At 41.8% G+C, this 24160-nt stretch overlaps 5 protein-coding genes across 9 annotated transcripts in view; all 5 read right to left on the bottom strand.

Annotated features, from left to right (window-relative positions):
- Window positions 1-869, bottom strand: part of LOC110486468 (myosin-10) — a 66942-nt gene extending 66073 nt beyond the window's left edge. Inside the window, exon 1 of one of the 3 annotated variants that reach the window (XM_036941158.2) lies at window positions 413-869. The gene's annotated coding sequence lies outside the window, so the exon portion shown is untranslated. The remainder of the gene's footprint in view (window positions 1-412) is intronic. The other 2 variants (XM_036941159.2, XM_090196633.1) reach the window with 2 other exon arrangements.
- A 528-nt stretch (window positions 870-1397) lies between these two features.
- On the bottom strand, window positions 1398-4439 carry ddx47 (DEAD (Asp-Glu-Ala-Asp) box polypeptide 47). The gene is made up of 11 exons (XM_021558094.3): window positions 4261-4439; window positions 3850-3943; window positions 3518-3706; window positions 3355-3426; window positions 3055-3245; window positions 2819-2935; window positions 2573-2719; window positions 2298-2435; window positions 2121-2191; window positions 1896-2025; window positions 1398-1808 (listed from the first exon to the last, which is right to left on the bottom strand). The coding sequence occupies exons 1-11, from the start codon at window positions 4393-4395 to the stop codon at window positions 1638-1640; spliced, it is 1455 nt and encodes a 484-aa protein (XP_021413769.2). The 5' UTR covers window positions 4396-4439; the 3' UTR covers window positions 1398-1637.
- A 284-nt stretch (window positions 4440-4723) lies between these two features.
- LOC110486466 (WW domain-binding protein 11) lies at window positions 4724-11161 on the bottom strand. Of its 2 annotated transcripts, XM_090196630.1 has the most exons (13): window positions 10922-11130; window positions 9460-9518; window positions 8756-8842; window positions 8470-8501; window positions 8283-8376; window positions 7961-8157; window positions 7703-7836; window positions 7454-7605; window positions 7105-7344; window positions 6850-6972; window positions 6353-6637; window positions 6031-6216; window positions 4724-5763 (listed from the first exon to the last, which is right to left on the bottom strand). In XM_090196630.1, the coding sequence occupies exons 3-13, from the start codon at window positions 8817-8819 to the stop codon at window positions 5114-5116; spliced, it is 2157 nt and encodes a 718-aa protein (XP_090052756.1). In that variant the 5' UTR covers window positions 8820-8842; window positions 9460-9518; window positions 10922-11130; the 3' UTR covers window positions 4724-5113. The 2 variants fall into 2 exon arrangements, with proteins under 2 accessions (XP_090052756.1, XP_021413767.3); XM_021558092.3 differs by lacking the exon at window positions 9460-9518 and having other exon boundaries at window positions 10922-11161.
- Window positions 11162-11883: 722 nt separating this feature from the next.
- LOC110486465 (bone gamma-carboxyglutamate (gla) protein) lies at window positions 11884-13665 on the bottom strand. Its single transcript, XM_021558091.3, has 4 exons — window positions 13509-13665; window positions 13228-13275; window positions 12959-13052; window positions 11884-12212 (listed from the first exon to the last, which is right to left on the bottom strand). Exons 1-4 carry the CDS (start codon window positions 13567-13569, stop codon window positions 12110-12112), a joined length of 306 nt encoding a protein of 101 aa, XP_021413766.1. The 5' UTR covers window positions 13570-13665; the 3' UTR covers window positions 11884-12109.
- A 3821-nt stretch (window positions 13666-17486) lies between these two features.
- Window positions 17487-22105, bottom strand: LOC110486464 (matrix Gla protein). Of its 2 annotated transcripts, none has more exons than XM_021558090.3 (5): window positions 21886-22105; window positions 19810-19904; window positions 19677-19706; window positions 19335-19437; window positions 17487-18026 (listed from the first exon to the last, which is right to left on the bottom strand). In XM_021558090.3, exons 2-5 carry the CDS (start codon window positions 19868-19870, stop codon window positions 17876-17878), a joined length of 345 nt encoding a protein of 114 aa, XP_021413765.2. In that variant the 5' UTR covers window positions 19871-19904; window positions 21886-22105; the 3' UTR covers window positions 17487-17875. The 2 variants fall into 2 exon arrangements, with proteins under 2 accessions (XP_021413765.2, XP_021413764.2); XM_021558089.3 differs by having other exon boundaries at window positions 19810-19901; window positions 21886-22086.
- Window positions 22106-24160: the final 2055 nt, after the last annotated feature.

Raw genomic sequence — 24160 nt, 5'->3', positions numbered from 1 at the left:
TTAGATCAGCAGGTCCCTGAACAACCTATATCACTATTATAGATCACGTAGATTCAGATAGCTGCACGTTATCTGACATTTAACCACTTTGATAATAACAGAAACCTTCTGAAATCATGCAGCGAGCTGTACTGGTCAAGGGAGTCAATTTTGGTGTAGCAACATCTCTAAAGTCATCATTTCAATTTCATTCAATTAAAATATTCAATAAATATAACGCAATATATGCCTTAAACATATTTTAATTCAACGTATCTGGGTAATCAATAGTCCTGAACGTAATATAGCGACATCATTGCAAGTACCTCCACAGTTACGCAATTTAGCCTAAATCCATCCAGCCGGACAGTCTTCAAGTTGCTAATATAACCATGTAGAATTACAATTATTCCTAAAAGAGCTGGTAATTTACCTGGTGCTGTGACGGAAGAAACGAGGACAACTGTTCACAGGAATAGACCGACCTCCCTCTTTAATAACACTTTCTGCAACAACACAATTGATATTCAGGCATCTGTCTAGGCTTTGGTATGCACCAAAGACACTGCCCCTACGGTTGGGCCCCTCAACCGCACAGATCTGACCGCTGTTACTCCGCCTACGATGGGTTGTGCAGACATGAATATTGACCAATAGATCAGTTCATCCGAATTCAATAGCTCATTGTGATGCTTTACGTGCTAGATTTTCTACAGTGTTGATATCCTCTGACAAACAGACGTCTAATGATAAACAAATACAAATCGTGTTTTATTCTGAAGCCACATGAGGTGAATATAGTATCTAGTTGTGAAAGTCTATGCACTGCACACGCCTACTAGATGCGGCTAAAACACAATTGGATTCTCATGCTGCAGTCTCTAGTACCCTTGCCTCCTATTGGCTAAAAATAACGACCCTAGAGAAAACCAACTATTTTCAGAGGAATGATTTCTGGTCCATCGTTCCACCTGTTCCTGACACCGTTTTCAACCTGACCCTCAACATGAGAAAAAAAGCGCCCGATTAAATCCTTATGACCAGTGCATGAAATAACAATGCACATATTTGTTCCTTGTCATTAACACGCTGTTGATGCAAATAACGATCTAAAGTTTTTTGTATGTTCATCGGGTATTGCATGGAGTGATATTTGACATGGTACAAATGTTACAATGAGCTACCACATAATAACTGGTTAGATATCATGATATGCAACACCCCCATCTTGTGTCCAAAGTGGTGGGGCTTATTTGTACCATTCTCTTCTGGGAAATATAGGTCATTGTTGGTTTAAAGTCTATTTTCGCTATTATTCCACAAACATAGTTCAACCCTGTTCATGTCACCTGCATTGCTAATCTACTTTCAAAAGATTTAATACAAATTCATGAAGATGTTATCATACCAGGATTCCATTCATGTTGACCAAGCTTTATTATCAAATTGTGAACACAACTCACTGAACATAAGCTTGATTTTACATAAACATTTTATTACAAATGGAAATATTGATTAGTAAATTGAACAAGTGATCGGTAATTAAATAGCCTGTCTCCATGATGTGGTGGTTGTGATGATGTTGATGTTTTATATCAAGAAGAAAATTACATAGTATCTGACAACATGTACAGTATTGTGTATCTCTACTGGCAACTTTAACGTCCTCCTCTCCATGCTGCTCCACCACGTTTTCCTCCTCCTCCGCCCCCCCCTCCGCCACCACCAGCGCCACCTCTTACTTTCTTCCTCACACCGCTGGACTGCTCTGTGTCATCCCCCTCTTCTCCTCTGGGCCGCTTCCTCTTTTCTCCTTGTTCCTTCATTTCCTGAGAGGGAAAGAGGTTATTGTGACTGACTTTAGAGCTATCACAATGGATGACGACATTGCTGAAAAGACACTGATTGAGACTCACAATTCTGGCGAATCGCTGCGCCTCGCTCACTCTCTCCACCAGCATCATCACTTCCTCCTCCTGCGTGGGGAAGGCAGGCAGCTTCTTGCCAATCAGAGTTTCGATTCGCTGGAACAACTCCACATCATACCTGAGAGGTCAATATGTCAACCAGAAGAAAATCTTTGGACAAAGTCACCAATTTCAATAAGATTGGTTGAGAGCGAGCATAAAGGTGGCCCTTACTGTGTGACAAATGTGATTGATTTTCCAGACCGTCCTGCTCTGGCGGTTCGCCCCACTCTGTGGATGTAGTCCTGAGTACAAACACACACGGTAAAATGCCACTAAACTTGCTCGGTTGGGTCCCTCATTGAAGAGACTGCAGACAGGGAGAAACATTCACACAAGCAAGACTGATACCTTTGAGTGAGTTGGGATGTCATAGTTAATAACACAGTCTACATGTGGAATGTCCAGTCCTCTTGATGCCACGTCCGTCGCCAGCAACACAGAGCGAGACTTAGACTTGAACTTGTTCAGCGACCCTAGACGTTTGTTCTGACCAACAGAGAAAGACATTTATTATTTATACATGCAGATTCCACTGATGTGTAAAACATTTGGAAGTGTTATAGAGTATGATATTTGGAGTGAGTATGTTGGTAGACAGTAGTGTGTTTGGATAAGGGGGGTACCTGACTCATCTGCCCATGCAGGGGGATGGCAGTGATGCCCAAGTTCCTGAGCAGCAGCGCCACACGCTGGGCATTGTTACACGTACTGCAGAAGATCATGAAGGAGTTCCCAGCCAGCTCGTTGATGATGGACACCAGGTAACAATCCTGGAGACACAGCCAGTTAACTTACAATCCAACACTAACCATACACAGCTTCTGACTTCTCAGAGACAAATTACCATTAGAACATCAAACTTAACGTACTTTGTATTTGGAGGGTATGAAGACGTAGTACTGCTGAAGTTTTTCTACTGTTGAATACTTGGTGTTAACGGCACATTTAACTGGATCCTTCAGAGCTGCTCTCTGCAGCTTGGCGACCTTGGTAAATATAGAAGACATAGAAGGGTTAGTGTGACAGGCCAGATGTTAAAGATACTCTGACAAGTCTCAAATGAAAAGCTAAAAGGAATAGATAATAGGAGCTATTACGTGGTTACCTTTTTGGTCATGGTAGCAGAGAAGAGGAACGTTCGTCGGTCTCTGGGAATAACCTTTAGGATTTTGTCTACCTCAGTCTCAAAGTCCATGTTGAGGATCCGGTCTGCCTCATCCATCACCAGGAACTTCAGTGCTCGCAGTGAGAAGCCTTTTGTGTTCTCTAAGTGGTCTATCAACCGCCCGGGGGTGGCTGTTATGACATACATGGTGAATACACCGTATCAACCAGGAATGCACTTAAAAGATGGTACCATATTATGCAACTGAAAGGGGTAGGTTGGATTAAGTTATTTTCTCACCAATGACAATGTGAGGTTTCTTGGCCAGGACCAGGGATTGGGACATCATGTCAATTCCTCCAACGATAACAGCTGAAACAGAAAAAAATACGAGTTAAAACAACAGTCACATGACACTTGAGTTCCATCAAATATGTTTCTACTCCTTCCAATGCCCACGTACCGGTCTTGACTCCGATGCTGGAGCCCAGGGCCTCAAACTGCTCTGCTATCTGGAAAGCCAACTCTCTGGTGGGGGTGAGTATGAGCGTGTGCAGCCTCTGAGCGGAAGCGAGGAGTGACTGCAGGATGGGCAGAGCAAACGCCCCGGTCTTCCCTGAGCCGGTCTCTGCTAAGCCAATTACATCCTTTCCTGAGATAGGAGAGAAGAAAGTGCATCGTGAGTGTACAGACAGACATGAGACCTTCCCCCGAGAGGACAGGTCTTTACCAACCGTTTTATACATCTCACAAACAAACAAGAACATTCAACCACCTCCATCCAACTGAACTCACCTTGTAAGGCTACAGGTATGGCCTCTACCTGGATCTTTGTAGGAGTCTTCCATCCCAACTGTTCACAAGCTTCACACAGCACTTCAGTTACACCCTATATTAAACAGATGCATGCCATAGCAGGAATATGTAAACACGTTAGAATATGGAGTTTATGTTACACATCTACACAAATCGCATGGCTGAATGCGCGCCCGATTTTTAAATGCCTGTCAATGACATCACATCACCTCACAGCTGCACCCAACTCTCTACCTGGTGAAGCGTAGGATGCTGAACTGTATGTTGGTGGTTGAAAGACAGTTAACTTGCTAACTTATCAGCGGTAGGTTGGTTTGTTGATATGCTCTTAACGTTAGCTCGCTTCCAAGCTTATCCACCATTTCCATTTAGCTAGCTAGCGTTACTCACCAGATCTTTGAAGGTCTTCACTGGCTTGTCATTTTCCGCGATATTAACGTTACTGTTATCATCATCACTACTAGAATCTTCATCCTTTGCGCCATCTGTTTTTATCGCAACACTTTTTCCCGAGTCGTCCGCCATGCTTGTTTGCAAACATGCCGTCTACGCTAAACTACGCATGTACGGAAATGGATTTCATGCTAGGATTTCTGGGACTTGATGTTCCCCGCTGAATTCATAAATAATTTCAATTAATTGCAATGTTTAGACCACATTCAGTTGTCAAACGTTGCAGATATAAATGTCACGAATAGAGCTGATGTGATTCCTTATCCAACATAGTTCTTCCATCTGAATGATCCAAAACGTTGCATCCTGCTGAATGAGCCTGTTCATCATGGTGGTTTATTAATTTGTAGTCTGACTTATGAAAAGATGCTTAAAAAAAGATTGGACTGAAAATAGTTAATTGAGTTTAAGTATTTATTTAGTTGCAGGCCTAACCATTTCAGACAAGCATATACACACTCATTTGGATTTTCCTACAAACGCCCCCTTTCTTTCTTTGAAATCCATCACGTTTCTCAGTTCAACTATAAAATAAACATTTGACAGTCATAAAAAACACTAGCTTTTTCACAAAGATTGAGCCAAATTATCATAGCCATGTACAGTAAGTTGATAGGGAGGAGATTCTTGTCTCATTGTGAAAAACAAAGCCTTTCTGCTTCATTTAGAGGAACCAATGTGTTTCTGAACAGCATCTGCTTGATGGTATCACTAACACGTTCTTCATGACCCCTACTGTTCATTCCTTCTCAACACACCCACCCTTTTCACCCCGCAGCCCCTGTCAGTCTCAGAGGAGTCCCTCCATCTCCCTCATGAAGGCCTCATACATCTGGTCCTTGGTCTTCATGTTGGGCTGAGAGACTGGGCCCATCTGAGTAGGGTTGGCCGACCCCATGGGGGCAGCCATCGACTGCTGCTTCTGGCCTCCCACCCTTTCCTCTCTTCTTCCTCTCTTTTCCATAGGCCCTCCTCCGCTCCCGGCCCCTTTATCCCTGCGCACCCTCAGCGCCGTGGGCACGAAGCGGGTGACCTCTGTCTTGGGGTTGATGATCTGGGGTTTGGCTGAGATGGTGGCTCCGCCACTCCCCTGGCCTGTTGCCAGATTGCTGCCTCCGGCTGAGATAGAGGTGATGTTGGCCCGCTTCTCGATGGTTGGTGCATGGTGGTGGCTGGTGGGGTTTGTGCCCGACGGCGGGGCACTTGTCCCAGGGGGAGGGGGCATTTGCATCCCTGGGCGCATGGACATAGGCATGGAAGGAGGGGGCAGCATGGAGGCATTGGGGTTGCTATGGGAGCCATCTGGGTTGGAGCCGGGTTTCTGGCGGTGGACAATGCTGGGGGGAGCGCTGAGTACGTTGGAGTTAAGCGGCGGGGGAAAAAGAGAGAGGGGAGGGGCGAGTTGGCGTGGGGGGCCAGATCGTGGTGGAGGGGGGATGCCTACAGAAAGCGAGAAGAGAGGAGATTAGAGTGGGGGGAAATCCTGCTTTATTAAGCATGGGCTTTATTTTACATTCATTTTAGCTTGAGGTATGTGCCATGTTGACATATATTTTTATTACTGTTAACTTTGGGTACTGCTGAACTGTAGTTATGTTACATTTGTTTTTGTATGTTTTGACAATGTTCTGTGTTTAAGGAGAAGGGATAAAGTCATATGTAATTCCAATTAAAGGCAAAAAAATACATCCACGCATCCACACAAACCTGGGGGAGCTGGGGGAGGCAGTCTGGGTGGGGGTCCCCGGGGTGGAGGACCAGGAGGGAGGCCTGGAGGGGGGCCTGGGGGAGGGCCAGGGGGACGACCTGGAGGGGGGCCTGGGGGCAGTAGCCGGGGCATCGGTCCCCTTGGACCACCTAGCATACCAGGCGGCCTCAAAAACGGGGGAGCACCTTAGGATGACAAACAAGACATATCATATGACATATCACATCATAGTGCTTTGTTTTAGTAATTTGATAGTAATGAAGCAACGTCATACAAGATGACACTCTACTCCAATCATTACTACACATAAAACCAACTAACCGGGTGGAGGGCCGGGAGGCAGGCCAGAGGGCGGACCAGGAGGCCTCATTGGAGGAGCTGGGGGTGGTCCCAACGGTGGAGGCCCTGTCCCTGGTGGACCCTGCATGTGTAGAGGTGGTTGCTGTCCTCCCATTGGTCCAGAGGGTGGAGGCATGCGCTGATTGGGTATAAGATGAGATTGGTTGTCACCTGGTGGTCCCCTATCCTCGATGTCTGAGTCGTCAGAGTCAGTGTACTCCTCCTCAACTTCCTCTTCCTCCTCTTCGTCTTCAGGGATGGACTGCCCTGTAGACAAATAATAAAGGGGGATGAGTGAAAAAGGGATGAAGGAAGAAAGTATAACCTAGTTCCCATGGAGAAATCATCCTCCAGCGAATACAAACCTCTTTAAAGGTCATTCTCCAAAATAGTGTCAACAATCCAATCATTCATCTGCATCACAAGTCCTGTTCAAGTGTGGTAGTGGTGTTGTGTGAAGACTGAAGAAGACACAATACCTGCCATCCTAAGCATCATAGCCTGCAGTGGAGTGATGGCCTTTTTCTTCTTCACAATCCTCTTCTTCTTGCTCTTCTCCCTGGGTGCTGAGGGGGGCATGTCTGCAAACCGCACACTGCGTCCTGCAAAACATATCACACAACCTTGTGTAAAACGCCATATCACAACACCAAGCAGTGCAGACTTGAAGACAGAACCCAACACACTTGGGGTGATCAAGCATGCACATATGCGGACAAGGCTCCGCCTCTCACCTGCATGTCTGTCCCCTCTGTCCTCCTCTCTGCCCTTCTCTCTATCGTTCTCCTGCCGGTCCACCATCATCCTCTTGTCAACCTCGCCTCCTTCATCCCTATCTCCTTCACTGTCCTCTTCAGAGTCGCTGTCGTCTTCCTCGCCATCCTCTCCATCGCTCTCGCTCCCACTGTCCCTCTCTCCTCCCATCAGCATAGTGTCCAGGGCTTTCTCCATGTCAGAGGCCTGGTTGGACAGATCTGGTTGTAGGCAGAGAAAGGTGGATTTGGATAAGAAAGTAGAATGAAGCATATTTATTCCTCCTGATCCCATGTACGAACATGCAGAGGTGAGGTGTGTATGCAGTACCTGCATCTGCTGCAAACTGGGCCCTACGTGAGGCGTACAGCGCGAGGACCTGAGACGGTGGGGGGCCAGGTGGGGGACCTGGGGGTTTCCTACCAGGGGGTAACCGAGGGACGCCTGCCACCGCTGCAGACATGGAGGCACTGATCCCCTTACTGAGAAAGAGAGATATTACAGAGCAGCTGGTAGGGTTGTGGTATGGTCCACAGGAATGATACTGAGACAGCACTGTAAATTCAGGGGACTGCCCACCTAAACGAGGAGCCCTTCTTCAGGATGGAGGGAGGCTGGGCCCCAGGCAGGGGGATGTCCTGGATCAGGATGCTGGAAGGCGCGTGGGGCATCTCTGGGAGTGGGATGCTATCCACCTCCACCAGTTCAGCATTCTAGTTGACAGAGCGAGGAAGAGGAAGTGTGAGTAGTGAACAACAGCAACAATTATGACATGATCTCAGCACTGCTCGGTTTATCTGTGCAATTCATACATGTTCATCAGCATAGCATACACACCTTGACTGAGTCGAAGTAGAGTGACAGCTTGCCGCGATTGCTCTCATAGTCCAGCTCCAGTTTGCGTAGCTCCTTGTAAGTGTCTGGGTTCTCTCTTTCGTACAAACGTACGATGCGCTCAAACGTCTCCCGTAGCTTCTTCCTCTTGTCTCTCAGCACCTTCTCATTCAGCAGCGGCTGCTGCACAGGGTTGAACTCTGGCACAGAAAAAATAACAGATAGAGAACAGATGTGAACAGGAGAGAATAAAATTATTAGCAAGATCCTTTTGGAAGACAAATAAACGCACAACCTTGTTTAAAACCCGTTTGCAATGGCTCACCCATTTCATCCAGCTTCTCCATGTCTTTGATGATCTGTCTGGGGTCCTTCATCTTCAGTACAGCTGTTCTCACCATCATCCTCTGCTTCTTGTTCTGTGGCGCAGCAAAGAAGAACACAGTGAGATTTATAGACAGAATACAAAGTCAACCTGTCATTGACATTCAAATTGTCAGCCAAGGTCTTACCTTCTTCAGCTCCCGTTTCCTGGCCTCCTTCCCTGAAGAGGAAAATGGCACCGCATTAGGTTTGATGTAGAAACTGTTACCTGACAGTTCCTCTACGTTGATGCATTTACTATTGTTCATAGTGCTGCTGAGCTCAATAAGACACTGAAATGATTTTCCTTTCACATACATGGGATCCCCTGAAGCTTAAGTAACAATGGGTGTCCACGGATGTGTTCATGCTCAAGTTGAGGTGAACGTATGATGTGAGCAGTCATGACGACGGAAAGGGTATGACGTTACTTACTGGCCTGGTCGGTGGGGTTCATGAACTTCCCACTCTTGGTGGAGGAGGTCGAACGTCGCCCCATGGTGATGGCGCGTCTCCTTCACCCTGCCAAGTAAGATACAGTATCAACTGAAAATAAAAATCTATAAAGTTATATTTCTAAGATAGCTGCTGGGATGGTGTAAATAAAACTAGGCTGCATTACACCCTGCAATGGATATTCCAACCATGAGCCCCAGCCTGCTCTGCTCTTGCTGATCAAAAACATTTTGTGTGATTCCTAACCAATGGCTGTGCTGTGTAGGCCTATGGTGGCAGTTCATAGGGAGAGTCAGGGGCTTCTTCCAAAAATTGCACTCTTACGGATGAACAGTGTTTCCCAATCCTGGTCCTCTGGTACCCCCAACAGTACACATTTCTATTGTAACCCTGGACAAGCACACCTGATTATACTTGTCAACTAATCATCAAGCCCTCAATGAGGTGTGTTTGTTAAGGGCCACAACGAAACGGTGTACTGTTGGGAGTATTAGAGGACCAGGGTTGAGAAACACTGCTATAGGATATGTTCAGATAAGTTTGAGAAGGAGAGTGCGAAGATGAGGAGGACCGGAGGTCAACTGTTATAGCTTGCTACTACTATAATTGATTTGATTAATGATGATGTAGGCCTATTTATCAGAGTTATTGACCTCACAATAAGCAAGATTTGAGTAACTTACAATGTGGTGCTGAAACGAAGCAGCGGCACAATCAATCAGAAAATGGACAGCTCATTGTGCTGAAAGTAGGCAAATTCAAGTAGGCATAATTAATTTCAACATTCTTAATTTTAATTAGTTTACTAACAACAAGAGGGCTTTGTGTTGGAGCCTATTTAAGAAATAAGAGGTAGGCCTACATGTTTGGCAGACTCACTTAGGCTATAGACTGCTATGTCAATCAATTCCCCCCCATCCACTCTTTAAATAACAGCACTTCACTGACACAGAGGTAGGCTAAGTTAAAACCAAGACACAAATTGATGGGGTAGGAGACGTTATGCCATAAGCCAGCTTTTTATTGAAGAAAATGGCAGAAAAGACTAAACAAATCTGATTATATAAAGTGATCTATAACAGTGCTTTGGTCCACGATGCTTTATGCTAGAAACAAGCTGTAAAATATCCAGGAAAGACGTGACTCCGATGCATATGGGAATATCATTGTTTCTAGCATAAAACACACAAAAAATGTCCTTTGCTTGGGAAGTAATCTAATGCTGTCACTATCAATTGATTAAGTTATTCACTTCCTATACAATATAAGATGTTTAAAACCAGACAGCTTTTAGGTAAACACTTCTGACCTCTCATTGGGTTGAGCTACAGAAGAAGAGTAGCGAGCAGTTAAAGCTTCCATTTTTCTGCATCGGTAGGTCTACTCTGTCTGGGGTGATAAATTAGGCCTAACTTTGGAAAGCACCATGCTCAGATTCCTAATGAGGTCTCAGATTGTATTACTTGCAAGCAGGGGCAGTTTCATTGCAAGCAAGACACATTGATTTGGCATTGGAGAAATATGATGAGATGAACACAGGCATATGTTCATTCTTAGCCTGTAATTTAAAAAATATTAATCTTTAAGGCTATGGTATGTCCAAGAAGTGAGTAAACGCTAGACATGTTCTCTGCTATCCACTTTGTTTTGATTATTATTTTGGCTATAGGGGAGGAAATATGTTTTGCTCTAGGGAGGGCCATCCATTTCAGAGAGGTCCTTATTATAAATAACTTTCACTCTCGCTGCGATTAAACCAATAATGAATTGCCTTTTGACATTGTGCTGAGAAACATACTTGTACATACAAGTTCGTCTCCCAGCACAATGTCACAAGACAATTATTGGTTGAATAGCAGCTAGTCAGAAGTATACGTTAACTAGTCCCAACTAACAACCAACGTTAGCTAAATTAGCTAGCAACGCTGTACAAGTTATAATGTTAGCTAGCTATAGATGATGCAAATACTCGCCAATATTAATTTACTGAAATGTTAAATAGTTAGTTAGCAAATTTTGTAACCAACGGTAGCTATATCACCAAATTCTGCAGGTTTCACATCAGCATAACGTTAGCTAGCTAAATTAGCCAGTCAACTAGCTCGATGAACAGGTAACGAGAAAGCCAACTTGAATTGACTCTACCTTTATCCACGTGAAAACTGTGGGCAGTTTGCCTTTCCCCTCTCTTACTTTCCAATCGGGTAAATGGTCAACTATAAATGTCGTTGCCTGTATCAAACTAATGTATGTGATACCCTTTTAGATCACACTGACATAAACGCTTTTGGCTAATTGATGCAGTTCACCATGTTTTGATTGCCGCGAGCTAGGGCGGAAGTCTCGTGTGAGATAAACCGGAAACGCCAAAAAAGAAGGTCAAACAAAATACGCTCAACCCCCCCAGTGGCTGACCTAGTAGACTGCAGTTTTGCACTCAATGTCTTTGCTTCATGTCTGCAGTTTTGGGTGAACCTGCAACCTTTGCTACTGCTACTCTTACGAATAGCCTACGCTTCAACCAAGTTCTCTTGCAGGTGAGTGAGTGCCTTTTGCATTGTATTATACATATTTTTGGGGGGTAGAATGGCCAGGTTACACCAATCTTAAGGCAAGATGACCTTACATAAATACGAACATTATTGACAGGGATGACCAAGTTAAATGCCCCAGCCTTGGGATCATTTATGCATTTGAACGTGTCTTTGTTTTGACAGAGGCACCACAGGTAGATAGATATGTTTGTTCATGCAATATCACATTCAATGTAGTCTAAATGTTTTCAGCTGTCATAGATTTTTTATATTCATGAAGGTGCTGAAGATCTGTACATGTAACTTTTCTCTTTCAATATTTGTAAACAAAGTCATTAATGTCATGCCAATGGAACTTTTTGCTCCACTATAGTTGCTCCACTATTTTTGCATCAAGGTCTTTACCAGCCTTTGATACCACAGAGGTCATTTCTTCAGGTCTCCGTTAAGTGTGTAGCCTAATCTGTTTCTCATTTGTTCCCTTTAGGAAATGACAGATCTCGTACAATATATCATGTTATAACATTGTTAGAATATTGTTATGTAATATGAAATTATTTGATGAAAGACACATTGTTTAGATAATTTTATTGACCATACTACACTACAGAATATTACCAAATAGTTATTTTAATAACTTTTCATTGTCCTCTTTCTCTCTCGCTCTCCCTCTAACACCGTAGCAATTTATACTTCATTTATTTAGATTTATTCAGATGTTTCATCCTCAGAACATTACACCTATTTCTCTCCAAAAAGCCTTGCAGAATAGAAGTTGGTTTGTGGAGTGGGTTGACATCTAGTATGGGATTGGTCCATAGAATTCGGTGTAGGCAGCAATGATCCCAGCTGTGTCCATCATGTTCTCACACCAGTAGTTAAGCTCACACACCTCCCTCAGACTGGGAATGAAGGGTTGGGCAGTTTACATCAAATAAGAGGAAGAGGTGAAAGAAGAAAGGAGGAAGAAAAAAACCCAGATGAAAATCTGGATATTATCCAGTGTGAAGAAAGAGGCTTATATAATTAGCTTTTCACTCCATAACAACAGGAAATTCCCTGAAGATTTGAGCACATTTCATCTTAAATGATTCTTAAATGAAGTGGAAATTATGCTTGTTCCCATACAAACATTGATTAACAGCAAAACACATACACTGAGTGTACAAAACATTAAGAACACCTGCTCTTTCCATGATATAGACTGACCAGGTGAAAGCTATGATCTCTTATTGATGTCACTTGTCAAATCCACATCAGTCAGTGTAGATGAAGGGGAAGAGACACGTTAAAGAGGGATTTTTAAGCCTTGGGACAATTGAGACATGTATTGTGTACTGTGTGTGTTCCATTCAGAGGGTGAATGGGCAAGACAAAAGATTTAAGTGCCTTTGAACAGGGTACCAGGCGCACCGGTTTGTGTCAAGAATGGCAACACTGTTGGGTTTTTCACACTCAATAGTTTCCAGTTTGCATTAAGAATGGTCCACCACTCAAATTACATCCAGTCAACTTCACACAACTGTGGGAAGCATTGGAGTCAACATGGGCCAGCATCCCTGTGGAACACTTTCGGCACCTTGTAGAAAACAACCTTGTGTGCCAGGCTATCAGATGACAGACAGGGGACAACAGAACAGTACTGTACCTCTCCAGCTGAGTCAGGGACAAGTCTGCAAGGGCAGTGCTGGCTCTCTTCTGTCGCACCAAAGTGGAGGCCAGGTCCTTCTTAACAAACACACCTGTAAGGTCATAGAACATATTCACTTTTTAAAATGAAATAAATTTAAACAAGTGTAATCCCACTGCACTTAGAATAACCATGTTCAGTGCATCTACGACTGGTCATCAACATTACAGTACACACAATCAGACCCCTGCAATTCTGGTACTAATTATCCTAGTGATGTTTCTTACCCACTCTTTTCTCACTTGCAGGCTTTGAGGCAGTGGAGGTAGAGGAGTCTGTGTAGAGAGGAAACAGTATTGTACATGATTAATCATCTCGATCTGAAAACACAACTACAACATTATAAATTGTTTACATATTTTATTTATTCTTTAACATTTATATGAAGTTTCATTATTTATTTGATTATTTTCCTTATTCCATTTATGCTGAAATTCAAAAAAATAGTTGCACATTTTGCACAGGTGCAGAACCTTGACTAACGCTGTCGCTCTATCTCTGCTCTTACCTCCAATAGAGTGGCACACACATGCCAGAGCACAGAGGACAAGGATGGCCAAGGTCTTCATCTTTCTCTTTGCTGTTGGTTCACGATCTGGACGATCAACAAGTATGAGATTTAGACTGTTCTGTCTTGCTTGTCTTTCTCACCAGTACATGAACACACACTCAGTTTATAGTTATGACCCTCACAATATCTTGAGTTTGTGATTGGTTGAGGAATCATGTATCATACACCCACAACAACAGCAAATGTACACTGGCACGAGTAAACAGATACACACACACACACACACACACACACACACACACACACACACACCATGAATTCTCAAATAATTTAGCATATATTCTAAACATTTGAAAAAACATTCTACATTTATGCTTCATCATATTTTTTGGTGAGGTCATGCTTTAAAAAAACACGATTTTTTTTAAAACCCCATGAAAAAATAGTGTTCCAACTTTTATACTCAACTGTTGTAAAAACATATGTACATGTGTCTAATAACTCCCACACCCACAGTGGGGGCCGAAATGTACACCCTTGATCATATTACTGAGTTAAATTGTTGCTCAAAAAATGTGGAAACGCTATTATCTTATACTAATAGACAGTGGTGGAAAAAGTACCTAATTGTAATACTTGAGTACTTGATACCTTAATAAAAAATGACTAAAGTAAAAGTGAAAGTCATCCAGTAAAATACTACTTTAGTAAAAGTATTTGGTTTTAAATATACTTAAGTATCAAAAGTAAATGTAATTGCTAAAATATACTTAAGTATCAAAAGTAAAAGTAGAAATAATTTCACATTCCTTATATATGAAGCAAACCAGACGGCCTTATTTAGATTTTTTTTACGGATAGCTAGGGGCACACTCCAACACTCCGACACTCCGACAATTTTCCTGTCCTGCTAAGCATTCGAAATGTAACAAGTACTTTAGGGTGTCAGGGGAAATGTATGGAGTAAAAATTACATTATTTTCCTTGGGAATGTAGTAAAAGTAAAAGTTGTCAAAAATGTAAATAGTAAAGTAAAGTACAGATACCCACAACAACTGCTTAAGTAGTACTTTAAAGTTTTTTTTACTTAAGGACTTTACACCAATGCTAATATAATTCTTCAGAGAAAGACATTTTGTTTCAAGTAATACTTTTTTTCTCAAAAAGTTAGGGGTAAAAACTATTGACATCCCTGTTTTCAATACCTTTCAATAACTCACCTTGCTAGGATAATGGCAATGAGGCATTTTATTTTATTAGTTGGAAAACATGTTGGGATGGATCTTAGACCATTCCTCCATACATAATCCTTCCAGATCCTTGATATCCTTCGTCTGGGCTTATAGATTGCCCTCTTCTATTCAAACCACAGGTTTTCTATGGATTTCAAGTTTAGAGACTGAGATGACCATTCCAAAATGTTGATTTTGTAGCCAATTAACCCTTTCTTTGTGGATGTTGACGTGTGCTTGGGGTTATTGTCTTGCTGGAAGATCCACTTGCTGCCAAGTTTCAACCTCCTGGCAACCAGTTTTTGGCTAAAATGTCCGTGAACTGGGTACAGTTCATGATGACGTTGACCTCAGCAAGGGCCCCAGGACCAGTGGAAGCAAAATAGCCCATAACATTCAAGATCCATCACCATATTTTACAGTTGGTATGGGGTTCTTTTCTGCTTATGCATTCTCAATTCTACGCCAAACCCACCACTGGTGTACGTGGCCAAAGAGCTCTATTTTCATGTCATCTGACCATAGCACTGATTCCAATACAAGTGCCAATGCTGTTTAGCAAACTCCAGGCGTCTACATTTGTTGGATGACATGAAAATAGAGAATGAAAATGTCCCATTTTTTTTAGCATAGAATACAGCTCAGTATTTGAATTATTTATTTTATACAGTAATTTTCACTCATCTTTATCAAGGGTGTCAATAATTTCAGACCCCACTGTATAAAGACAACACTCCTTTAAATGTGCAGTACCACCAGACAACCTCAAGAGGTCCGAGTTTTAAAGCATGCCCACACGAAATCCTATTCAAACCACTAACTAACTACTGGTTGATAAAACCATATGATACTATTTGAACAAGAAGAGAAAACGCCACCCGTCATTTTGTGACAGACTTTTGATCAGAGGTTTTGCTTTTTTTATAACAAACCACAGTAATTTCCTATATGAAGAAACTGAAAGCAATTTTTTGATTGATTGTTGATTGTGTATTCATTCACCAGTAATACACATGGACGGGAATATCCAGTGCCTGTATGGAGCATTGATACGCATATAATAACTAAAACACATAAATTGTTCAACTACTGAAGTAGAACAAAATTCTATTCTATTCGGCTCCATTCTATTCTGCTCCATTATTTTCTATTCTGCTTCATTCTATTCTATTCTGCTCCATTATATTCTATTCTGTTCCATTCTATTATATTACTCGTTACCTTTTCCCCACTCATGTTCAACTTCTTAATTAAGTAGCATATTATTGCTTGACAGCATTGCAGAATGTAGCGTTACGTAAAAACCTAAACTCTTAAGGGAAATTTCCCTCTATATTTTGCTCTCTCAGTTTCTTTCCAAGTCGGACTTCTGGACCGCTGAATTGGCCCCAAATTGCGGTGTGCAATTTCAGGGTCTGGGTCAGTGCTGGTGTCGTTCCTCCATGTAGGGACAAAGTTCAGAAATCTATCCTAGCAAAGCCTTAATTATGAACATTTTGGTTCTGCAGAATCACAAAAAAACATCAATGTGATTGCCCATTCGTGGGCAGTGGTGAAAAAAAGTACCCAATTATCACACTTGAGTAAAAGTATAGATACCTTAATAGAAAGTTACTCAAGTAAAAGTGAAAGTCACCAGGTAAAATACTACTTGAGTAAAAGTCTAAAAGTATTTGGTTTTAAATGTACTTAAGTATCAAAAGTAAAAGTATAAATAATTTAAAATTCCTTATAATAAGCAAAGCGCACGGCACCATGTTCTTGTTTTTAAAATATACGGATAGCCAGGGGCACGCTCCAACACTCACACATTATTTACAAAAGATGCATTTGTGTTTAGTGAGTCCGCCAGACCATAGGCAGTAGGGATGGCCACGTGTTCTTTTGATAAGTGCCTGAATTTGACAATTTTCCTGTTCTGCTAATCATTCAAAATGTAGGGAGGACTTTGGGTTGTCAGGGGAAATGTATGGAGTAAAAAGTACAATATTATCTTTAGGAATGTAGTGAAGTAAAAGTTGTCAAAAATATAAATAGTCAAGTAAAGCACAGATACCCCAAAAAACGACTTAAGTAGTACTTGAAAATATGTTTATTTAAGTACTTTACACCACTGTTCGTGGGTGTGCCATGACCAGATCCAATGTCCTGCTTGTGTCTCTCTCGTCTTCTAGAGACTGACATTCACTGTGTTCAGATGACCTCGGGTTTTTATGGTAGGGCAAGGAGCTGCGTCTTGTCTACATAAACAGTGACCAGCTGACTACTTATTTGTGTATGTGACCTGGAAATTAACATTTTCTAATGATACCATTGATGCTCCCATTTGCAAAAGTTAGGGAAAAAGCTACCAAAAATATATACATTTACATCCCAAAAGAGGAAGATGAGGCCATACAAACTATTGGATAATCAAACAGATAGTAACTGACTTTGAACATCATTTACACTTACAGTTTAAAAACAGGTGCAAACGTTGTCATGCTGGTGCAAAAATGTAGCTTCCCTTAGCTTTTATTGTTTCCACACTACATTTTTCTGATTTGTTGCTAACACACTGGTCAAACTGGGACAGCTATTAGCGTTCACACATTTGCTCCCTATTCAAAATCCTATTCAGCTGAAATTCGGTAACACGTGGAACCAAATGAGGTGGAATTCTGTAACCCACAAGTAAGGTTACTAAGCCCCCCTGAGGAATATCGTGACACCATAGGATTTAGACAATGAATGTAAGAAACTCTTCAAAAACACTTTTTAATACATATAAATACATATGGGTTAGACAGAGACGGTTGTCTTAGTGTGGATGGAAAAATGGAACAATGGAGGTGGGTGTGAAGCTAATCTTCACAAACACAGATTTCTGAAAGCAGTTATTCTTTGAGGGTGTGGTGATTGTGAGTAGGCTATAAAGTTATACAATAAATGGAGCTTGAATTATATAAATACGCAAGAATATTGCTCACTATATTCGTAATTGATTCACTGATATGTTTTCATATATTTGTCACATCTCTTTCACTGTTACATCACCGAACCAATATCCTGTTACGTAATGTCAGAGTGTGTTGAATGAGCGTACAGTAAATCAATAGCAGGAATAATTGCTATGATAAGATGGACAGGGACTCAGAATCCACGGCTCCCCGTCGTGCCTGGATTCCTGGCTCCAAAATATCTCTGATAGGCCAGCTGGTAACCATAGCGATGGGCAAAGAAGCGACAGGGAGAGTAGTCCTCACATGTCTCCGAGCGCCTCTCCGCTGGAGACTTCATTGTTCTGAAACACAGACACAAGTCAACTACAATCACAGTCAACCATTATGAAACACAGGTAAACAAAGAACACAGAGGCCTACCTTTGCCTTCAGAAAGTATTCATATTTCTTGACTTTTTCCACATTTTGTTGTGCTACAGCCAGAATTCTAAATGGTTTTAATTGATATTTTTTCTAAAAACATGTTTTTAGAAATGTTGGCAAATATATTGGCATTTAAATACAAAAATATAAATGTACATAAGCATTCATATCCTTGAGCCAAAACATGGTCATGTTCACTGTCTTCTTGGTAAGCAACTCCAGTGTAGATTTGGCCTTGTGTTTTAAGTTATTGTCCTGCTGAAGGTGAAATAATCTCTCAATGTCTGGTGGAAAGCAGACTGAACCAGGTTTTCCTCTAGGATTTTTTTTACTGTGCTTAGCTCCATTCCGTAAATGTTTTGTCCTGAAAAACTCCCCAGTCCTTAACGATTACATGCATACCCATAACATGATGCAGCCACCATTATACTTGAAAATACAGAGAGTGGTACTCAGTAATGTGTTGTATTGGATTTGCCCCAAACATAACACTATGTATTCAGGACAAAACGTTAACTGCTTTGTTTTTCAGTATTACTTTAGTGCCTTGCAAACAGGATGCATGTTTTGGAATATTTGTATTCTGTACAGGCTTCCTTCTTTTCACTTTGTCAATTAGGTTAGTATTGTGGAGTAATTACAATGTTGTTGATCCATCCTCAGATACTCCTATCACAGCCATTAAACTCTGCAACTGTTTTATAGTTACCATTGGCTTCATTGTGAAATCCCTGAGCAGTTTCCTTCCTCTCCGGCAACTGAGTTAGGAAGGACGCCTGTATCTTTTGTAGTGACTGTGTGTATTGATACACCATCCAAGGTGTAATTAATAACTTCACCATGCTCAAAGGGATATTGAATGTGTGCTTTAAAAACAGAAAAACAACATCTACCAATAGGTGCCCTTCTTTGTGAGGCATTGGAAAACCTCCCTGATCTATGTGGTTGAATCTGGGTTTGAAATTCACTGCTCAACTGAGGGACCTTACAGATAATTGTATGTGTGGGGTACAGAGATGAGGTAGTCAATCAAAAATCACATTAAAACCTATTATTGCACACAGAGTGAGTCCGTGCAACTTATTATGTGGCTTTTTTAGCACATTTTTACTTCTAAACTTATTTAGGCTTAACATAACAAGGGGTTGAATAGTTATTGATTCAAGACATTTCAGCTTTGACATTATGGGGTATTGTGTGTAGGCCAGTGATCATGTGTGTGGTACCTCCTGTAAGTGCTGCCTCTTGATGGAGTGTTGTAGGCACTTCCCCTCTGTGGACTCTGTGGGTTGATGAATGAGTTGGCTCGGTATGGACTGACAAACACATCTGGAATGCAATGGAACTAAATTAAACCATTTTATTAGAAGAAATTACCCCCATCTCAACAGGGGCGGGCATATAGATTTCAGTGGCAAAATCATATTGAATTCACAGAATGGCCTAGTTAGTCTGGAATTCTAAATCAGATGAAATAAAATAAAAAAATATATACAAATATAGTGTTTTTATAATACATCAAATGTGTGGGAATGTTTTACTGCCATGAGAATCTGAAGGTCAATCACCTTCAAAGGATTCCGTGCTTTCTTGAGAATCTGTGGAAAAGAAGGGGAAAGTTATTTGTGACTTATCACTGTAGATCACCAGGTTTACTAAAAAGATTCTGAATTGACGTAGTGTTGATTTGTAGAAATGTACCGTAGCAGACGCAGAGAGAGATGGTGACACACAGGGCCACACACTGGAGGAGAGTCCTCATCCTCACTCTGGCGGTCTGTCGGTCTCTTGGTCTGCTGGAGAGAAGACATGTTAAAATGTGTCATAATACCACCACCACCACGAGAGAAAGAAGGCATGGAGGGAGCGCATGACGTTACTGTACGTTAGGGACTGTGACTGAGCTATAAAACGAGTGAACTGGCGGTAAAGATTCTACATGGGTCTGTATGTGGGTTTATGTACATGTTAGCGCAGCCATAAATCCATTGACTACACACTATTTCTCAATGTCAACAAAAATAGTAATATCTAGGCCTATACATGTATGTATTTCTAGAGTAGAGGGCAAAACAAATTCCTAAAACCAATGCTATTTTTGTGTGACTGGATTTTAAGGTCCCTCATGTGATGTACAGACAGGAAGTACAGACAGAGTTTCTTTGGGCATACGAGGGTGTGAAAAAGTATTTACCCCCTTTCTCATTTTCTCTACTTTGGAATATTTATGTTGCTGAATGTTATCAGATCTTCAACCAAAACCTAATATTAGATAAAAGGAACATGAGTGAACAAATAACCAAACATTTACATTCATATTTAATTTATTTCAGAAATTAAGTTATGCAACACCCAGTGCCCTTGTGTGAAAAAGTAATTGCCCCCTTACACTCAACAACTGGTTGTGCCACTTTAAGCTGCAATGACTCCAACCAAACGCTTCCTGTAGTTGTTGATCAGTCTCTCACACCGCTGTGAAGGAATTTTGGCCCACTCTTCCATGCAGAACTGCTTCAACTCAGCAACATTTGTGGGTTTTCAACCATGAACTGCTCGTTTCAAATCCTGCCACAACATCTCAATTGGGATTAGGTCTGGACTTTGAGTAGGCCATTCCAAAACTTCAAATGTGTTACTTTTTAGCCATTTTCATGTAGATTTTATTGTGTGTTGACCCAGCTGCACTACAGCTTCTGCTCACAGACGGATGGCCTGACATTCTCCTGTAGAATTCTCTGATACTTAGCAGAATTCATGTTTCCTTCTATTATGGCAATTCATTCAGGTCCTGAGGCAGCAAAGCATCCCCAAATCATCACACTACCACCACCATGCTTGACCGTTGGTGTAAGGTTCTTATGGTGGAATGCATTGTTTGGTTTTCGCCAGGCATAATAGCACCCATGTCGTCCAAGAAGTTATACTTTTGACTCATCTGTCCTTAGAACAGTCTTCCAAGAGTCTTGATTATCATCCAGGTGCTTCCAGGTTTTTTTTGGCAAACCTGAGTCAACGTTTTGGACGGATCCCATTATGTCTGGTGAAAACCAAACACACACACACACACACACACACACACACACACACACACACACACACACACACACAGTGACCTTGCCACGTTTCTGACACCTGTACAAATAGCCATCCCAGATGTCAACAAGACCCCAACCTTCCGAACAAACCCCTGTCGTCTCCTGTGTTTGTAGGGTTTGGATGACAACCTGGTACAACGCCCCTCCTTTACATACCCAACGGCACACGTCAGCCCTCCAGGCATGGGGCACAGCTGGCCCACAGGGAGGGAGCTCACAGACCTTACAGGCAAAATGGTTACGAGGATATCAAGGAGTGGGTGTGTGTGTGTCTGTGTTAGTGAGGTGCTGACAGCATCGTCTGCAGCCTTTTATGCGTGTCTGCAGCCTGGAAGGCACATGCAGGATGCTACTAACCCACAGAACTGCACCACCAGGCTAATGAGCCCTATTCACTCAGCACTCAGTAGTACATCAAACAAACTGAAGGCTGTACCCATGCATCTCACTGTATTACTATTTTAATGGATAAAAGTCTGTTTGTTTTGTTATTTACAGTTACACTTCATTCTCAGTTGCAAAAAGTGACAGCCAGTATTTACACCTAAACATTAACCTCCTTTATGGGATTTCTGTTAGAGTTAAGTCAAAGTTACCTATATCAAATGTATATCTTGTTTTTAGTATATTGTGGATAGTATATTGTTATGTAGCTATAAACCTATGAGATAGTTGTACTTACCCTAAGAAGGTAGTTATGGTGTCAACTCTGTTGGTAAAGTTTCTTTCACAATCTCTCTCTCTGTCTTTCTCTCTGGTTGATATTTCTTTATTCTGTATAGCAAGGCTTATATACTGTTATACCTCTTCTCCCCCCACCCGTCTGTTTCCCCCTACTCCCTCTTTCTCAGCCCTCCCTCTCTCTTTCTCCTCCCTTCTTTCTATCAGCCCATTCCACCTCCTCAATCAGACCACACTTTAACTCACTCTCTCCCTCTCTCTTCTATAAACACACTCACACGTTCACTGAAAAACAGATTATGGAAAGGTGGAGTGGAATGAAGCAAAACAGACAGGGTGTAAACAGAGAAAGAGAGCGGGATGGAGGAGAGGAATAGAGAGGAAGTCCAGTAGCGGAGTTACCTGCTCTATCACAGCTACCTGACAATATTTACTGCTGTTTACCAACATGACAGCATGGCATGAAAAGAGCAAGTAGCATACAAACTCCACACGGACTGACTCCACTATTTATCATCAACACTTTATGAAAATGTCAGTCCTTGTCCTTTCATGTTTTTGACTATAGTGCCAGTCCTTGTCCTTTCATGTTTTTGACTGTAGTGCCAGTCCTTGTCCTTTCATGTTTTTGACTATAGTGCCAGTCCTTGTCCTTTCATGTTTTTGACTATAGTACCAGTCCTTGTCCTTTCATGTTTTTGACTGTAGTGCCAGTCCTTGTCCTTTCATGTTTTTGACTGTAGTGCCAGTCCTTGTCCTTTCATGTTTTTGACTGTAGTGCCAGTCCTTGTCCTTTCATGTTTTTGACTATAGTGCCAGTCCTTGTCCTTTCATGTTTTTGACTATAGTACCAGTCCTTGTCCTTTCATGTTTTTGACTGTAGTGCCAGTCCTTGTCCTTTCATGTTTTTGACTGTAGTGCCAGTCCTTGTCCTTTCATGTTTTTGACTATAGTACCAGTCCTTGTCCTTTCATGTTTTTGACTGTAGTGCCAGTCCTTGTCCTTTCATGTTTTTGACTGTAGTGCCAGTCCTTGTCCTTTCATGTTTTTGACTGTAGTGCCAGTCCTTGTCCTTTCATGTTTTTGACTATAGTGCCAGTCCTTGTCCTTTCATGTTTTTGACTATAGTACCAGTCCTTGTCCTTTCATGTTTTTGACTGTAGTGCCAGTCCTTGTCCTTTCATGTTTTTGACTGTAGTGCCAGTCCTTGTCCTTTCATGTTTTTGACTATAGTGCCAGTCCTTGTCCTTTCATGTTTTTGACTATAGTGCCAGTCCTTGTCCTTTCATGTTTTTGACTATAGTGCCAGTCCTTGTCCTTTCATGTTTTTGACTATAGTGCCAGTCCTTGTCCTTTCATGTTTTTGACTGTAGTGCCAGTCCTTGTCCTTTCATGTTTTTGACTGTAGTGCCAGTCCTTGTCCTTTCATGTTTTTGACTGTAGTGCCAGTCCTTGTCCTTTCATGTTTTTGACTGTAGTGCCAGTCCTTGTCCTTTCATGTTTTTGACTGTAGTGCCAGTCCTTGTCCTTTCATGTTTTTGACTGTAGTGCCAGTCCTTGTCCTTTCATGTTTTTGACTATAGTGCCAGTCCTTGTTCTTTCATGTTTTTGACTATAGTGCCAGTCCTTGTCCTTTCATGTTTTTGACTATAGTGCCAGTCCTTGTCCTTTCATGTTTTTGACTATAGTGCCAGTCCTTGTCCTTTCATGTTTTTGACTATAGTGCCAGTCCTTGTCCTTTCATGTTTTTGACTATAGTGCCAGTCCTTGTCCTTTCATGTTTTTGACTATAGTGCCAGTCCTTGTCCTTTCATGTTTTTGACTATAGTGCCAGTCCTTGTCCTTTCATGTTTTTGACTGTAGTGCCAGTCCTTGTCCTTTCATGTTTTTGACTATAGTGCCTGTCCTTGTCCTTTCATGTTTTTGACTGTAGTGCCAGTCCTTGTCCTTTCATGTTTTTGACTATAGTGCCAGTCCTTGTCCTTTCATGTTTTTGACTGTAGTGCCAGTCCTTGTCCTTTCATGTTTTTGACTATAGTGCCAGTCCTTGTCCTTTCATGTTTTTGACTATAGTGCCAGTCCTTGTCCTTTCATGTTTTTGACTATAGTGCCAGTCCTTGTCCTTTCATGTTTTTGACTATAGTGCCAGTCCTTGTCCTTTCATGTTTTTGACTATAGTGCCAGTCCTTGTCCTTTCATGTTTTTGACTGTAGTGCCAGTCCTTGTCCTTTCATGTTTTTGACTGTAGTGCCATCCTTGTCCTTTCATGTTTTTGA

The sequence above is a fragment of the Oncorhynchus mykiss genome, chromosome 13, assembly GCF_057628025.1.
Source record: "Oncorhynchus mykiss isolate SJ-2025 chromosome 13, ASM5762802v1, whole genome shotgun sequence".
Classification (NCBI taxonomy): domain Eukaryota; kingdom Metazoa; phylum Chordata; class Actinopteri; order Salmoniformes; family Salmonidae; genus Oncorhynchus; species Oncorhynchus mykiss.
The sequence above is the reverse complement of the archived record's forward strand: the minus strand, read 5'-3'. Positions and strand labels throughout refer to the sequence as shown.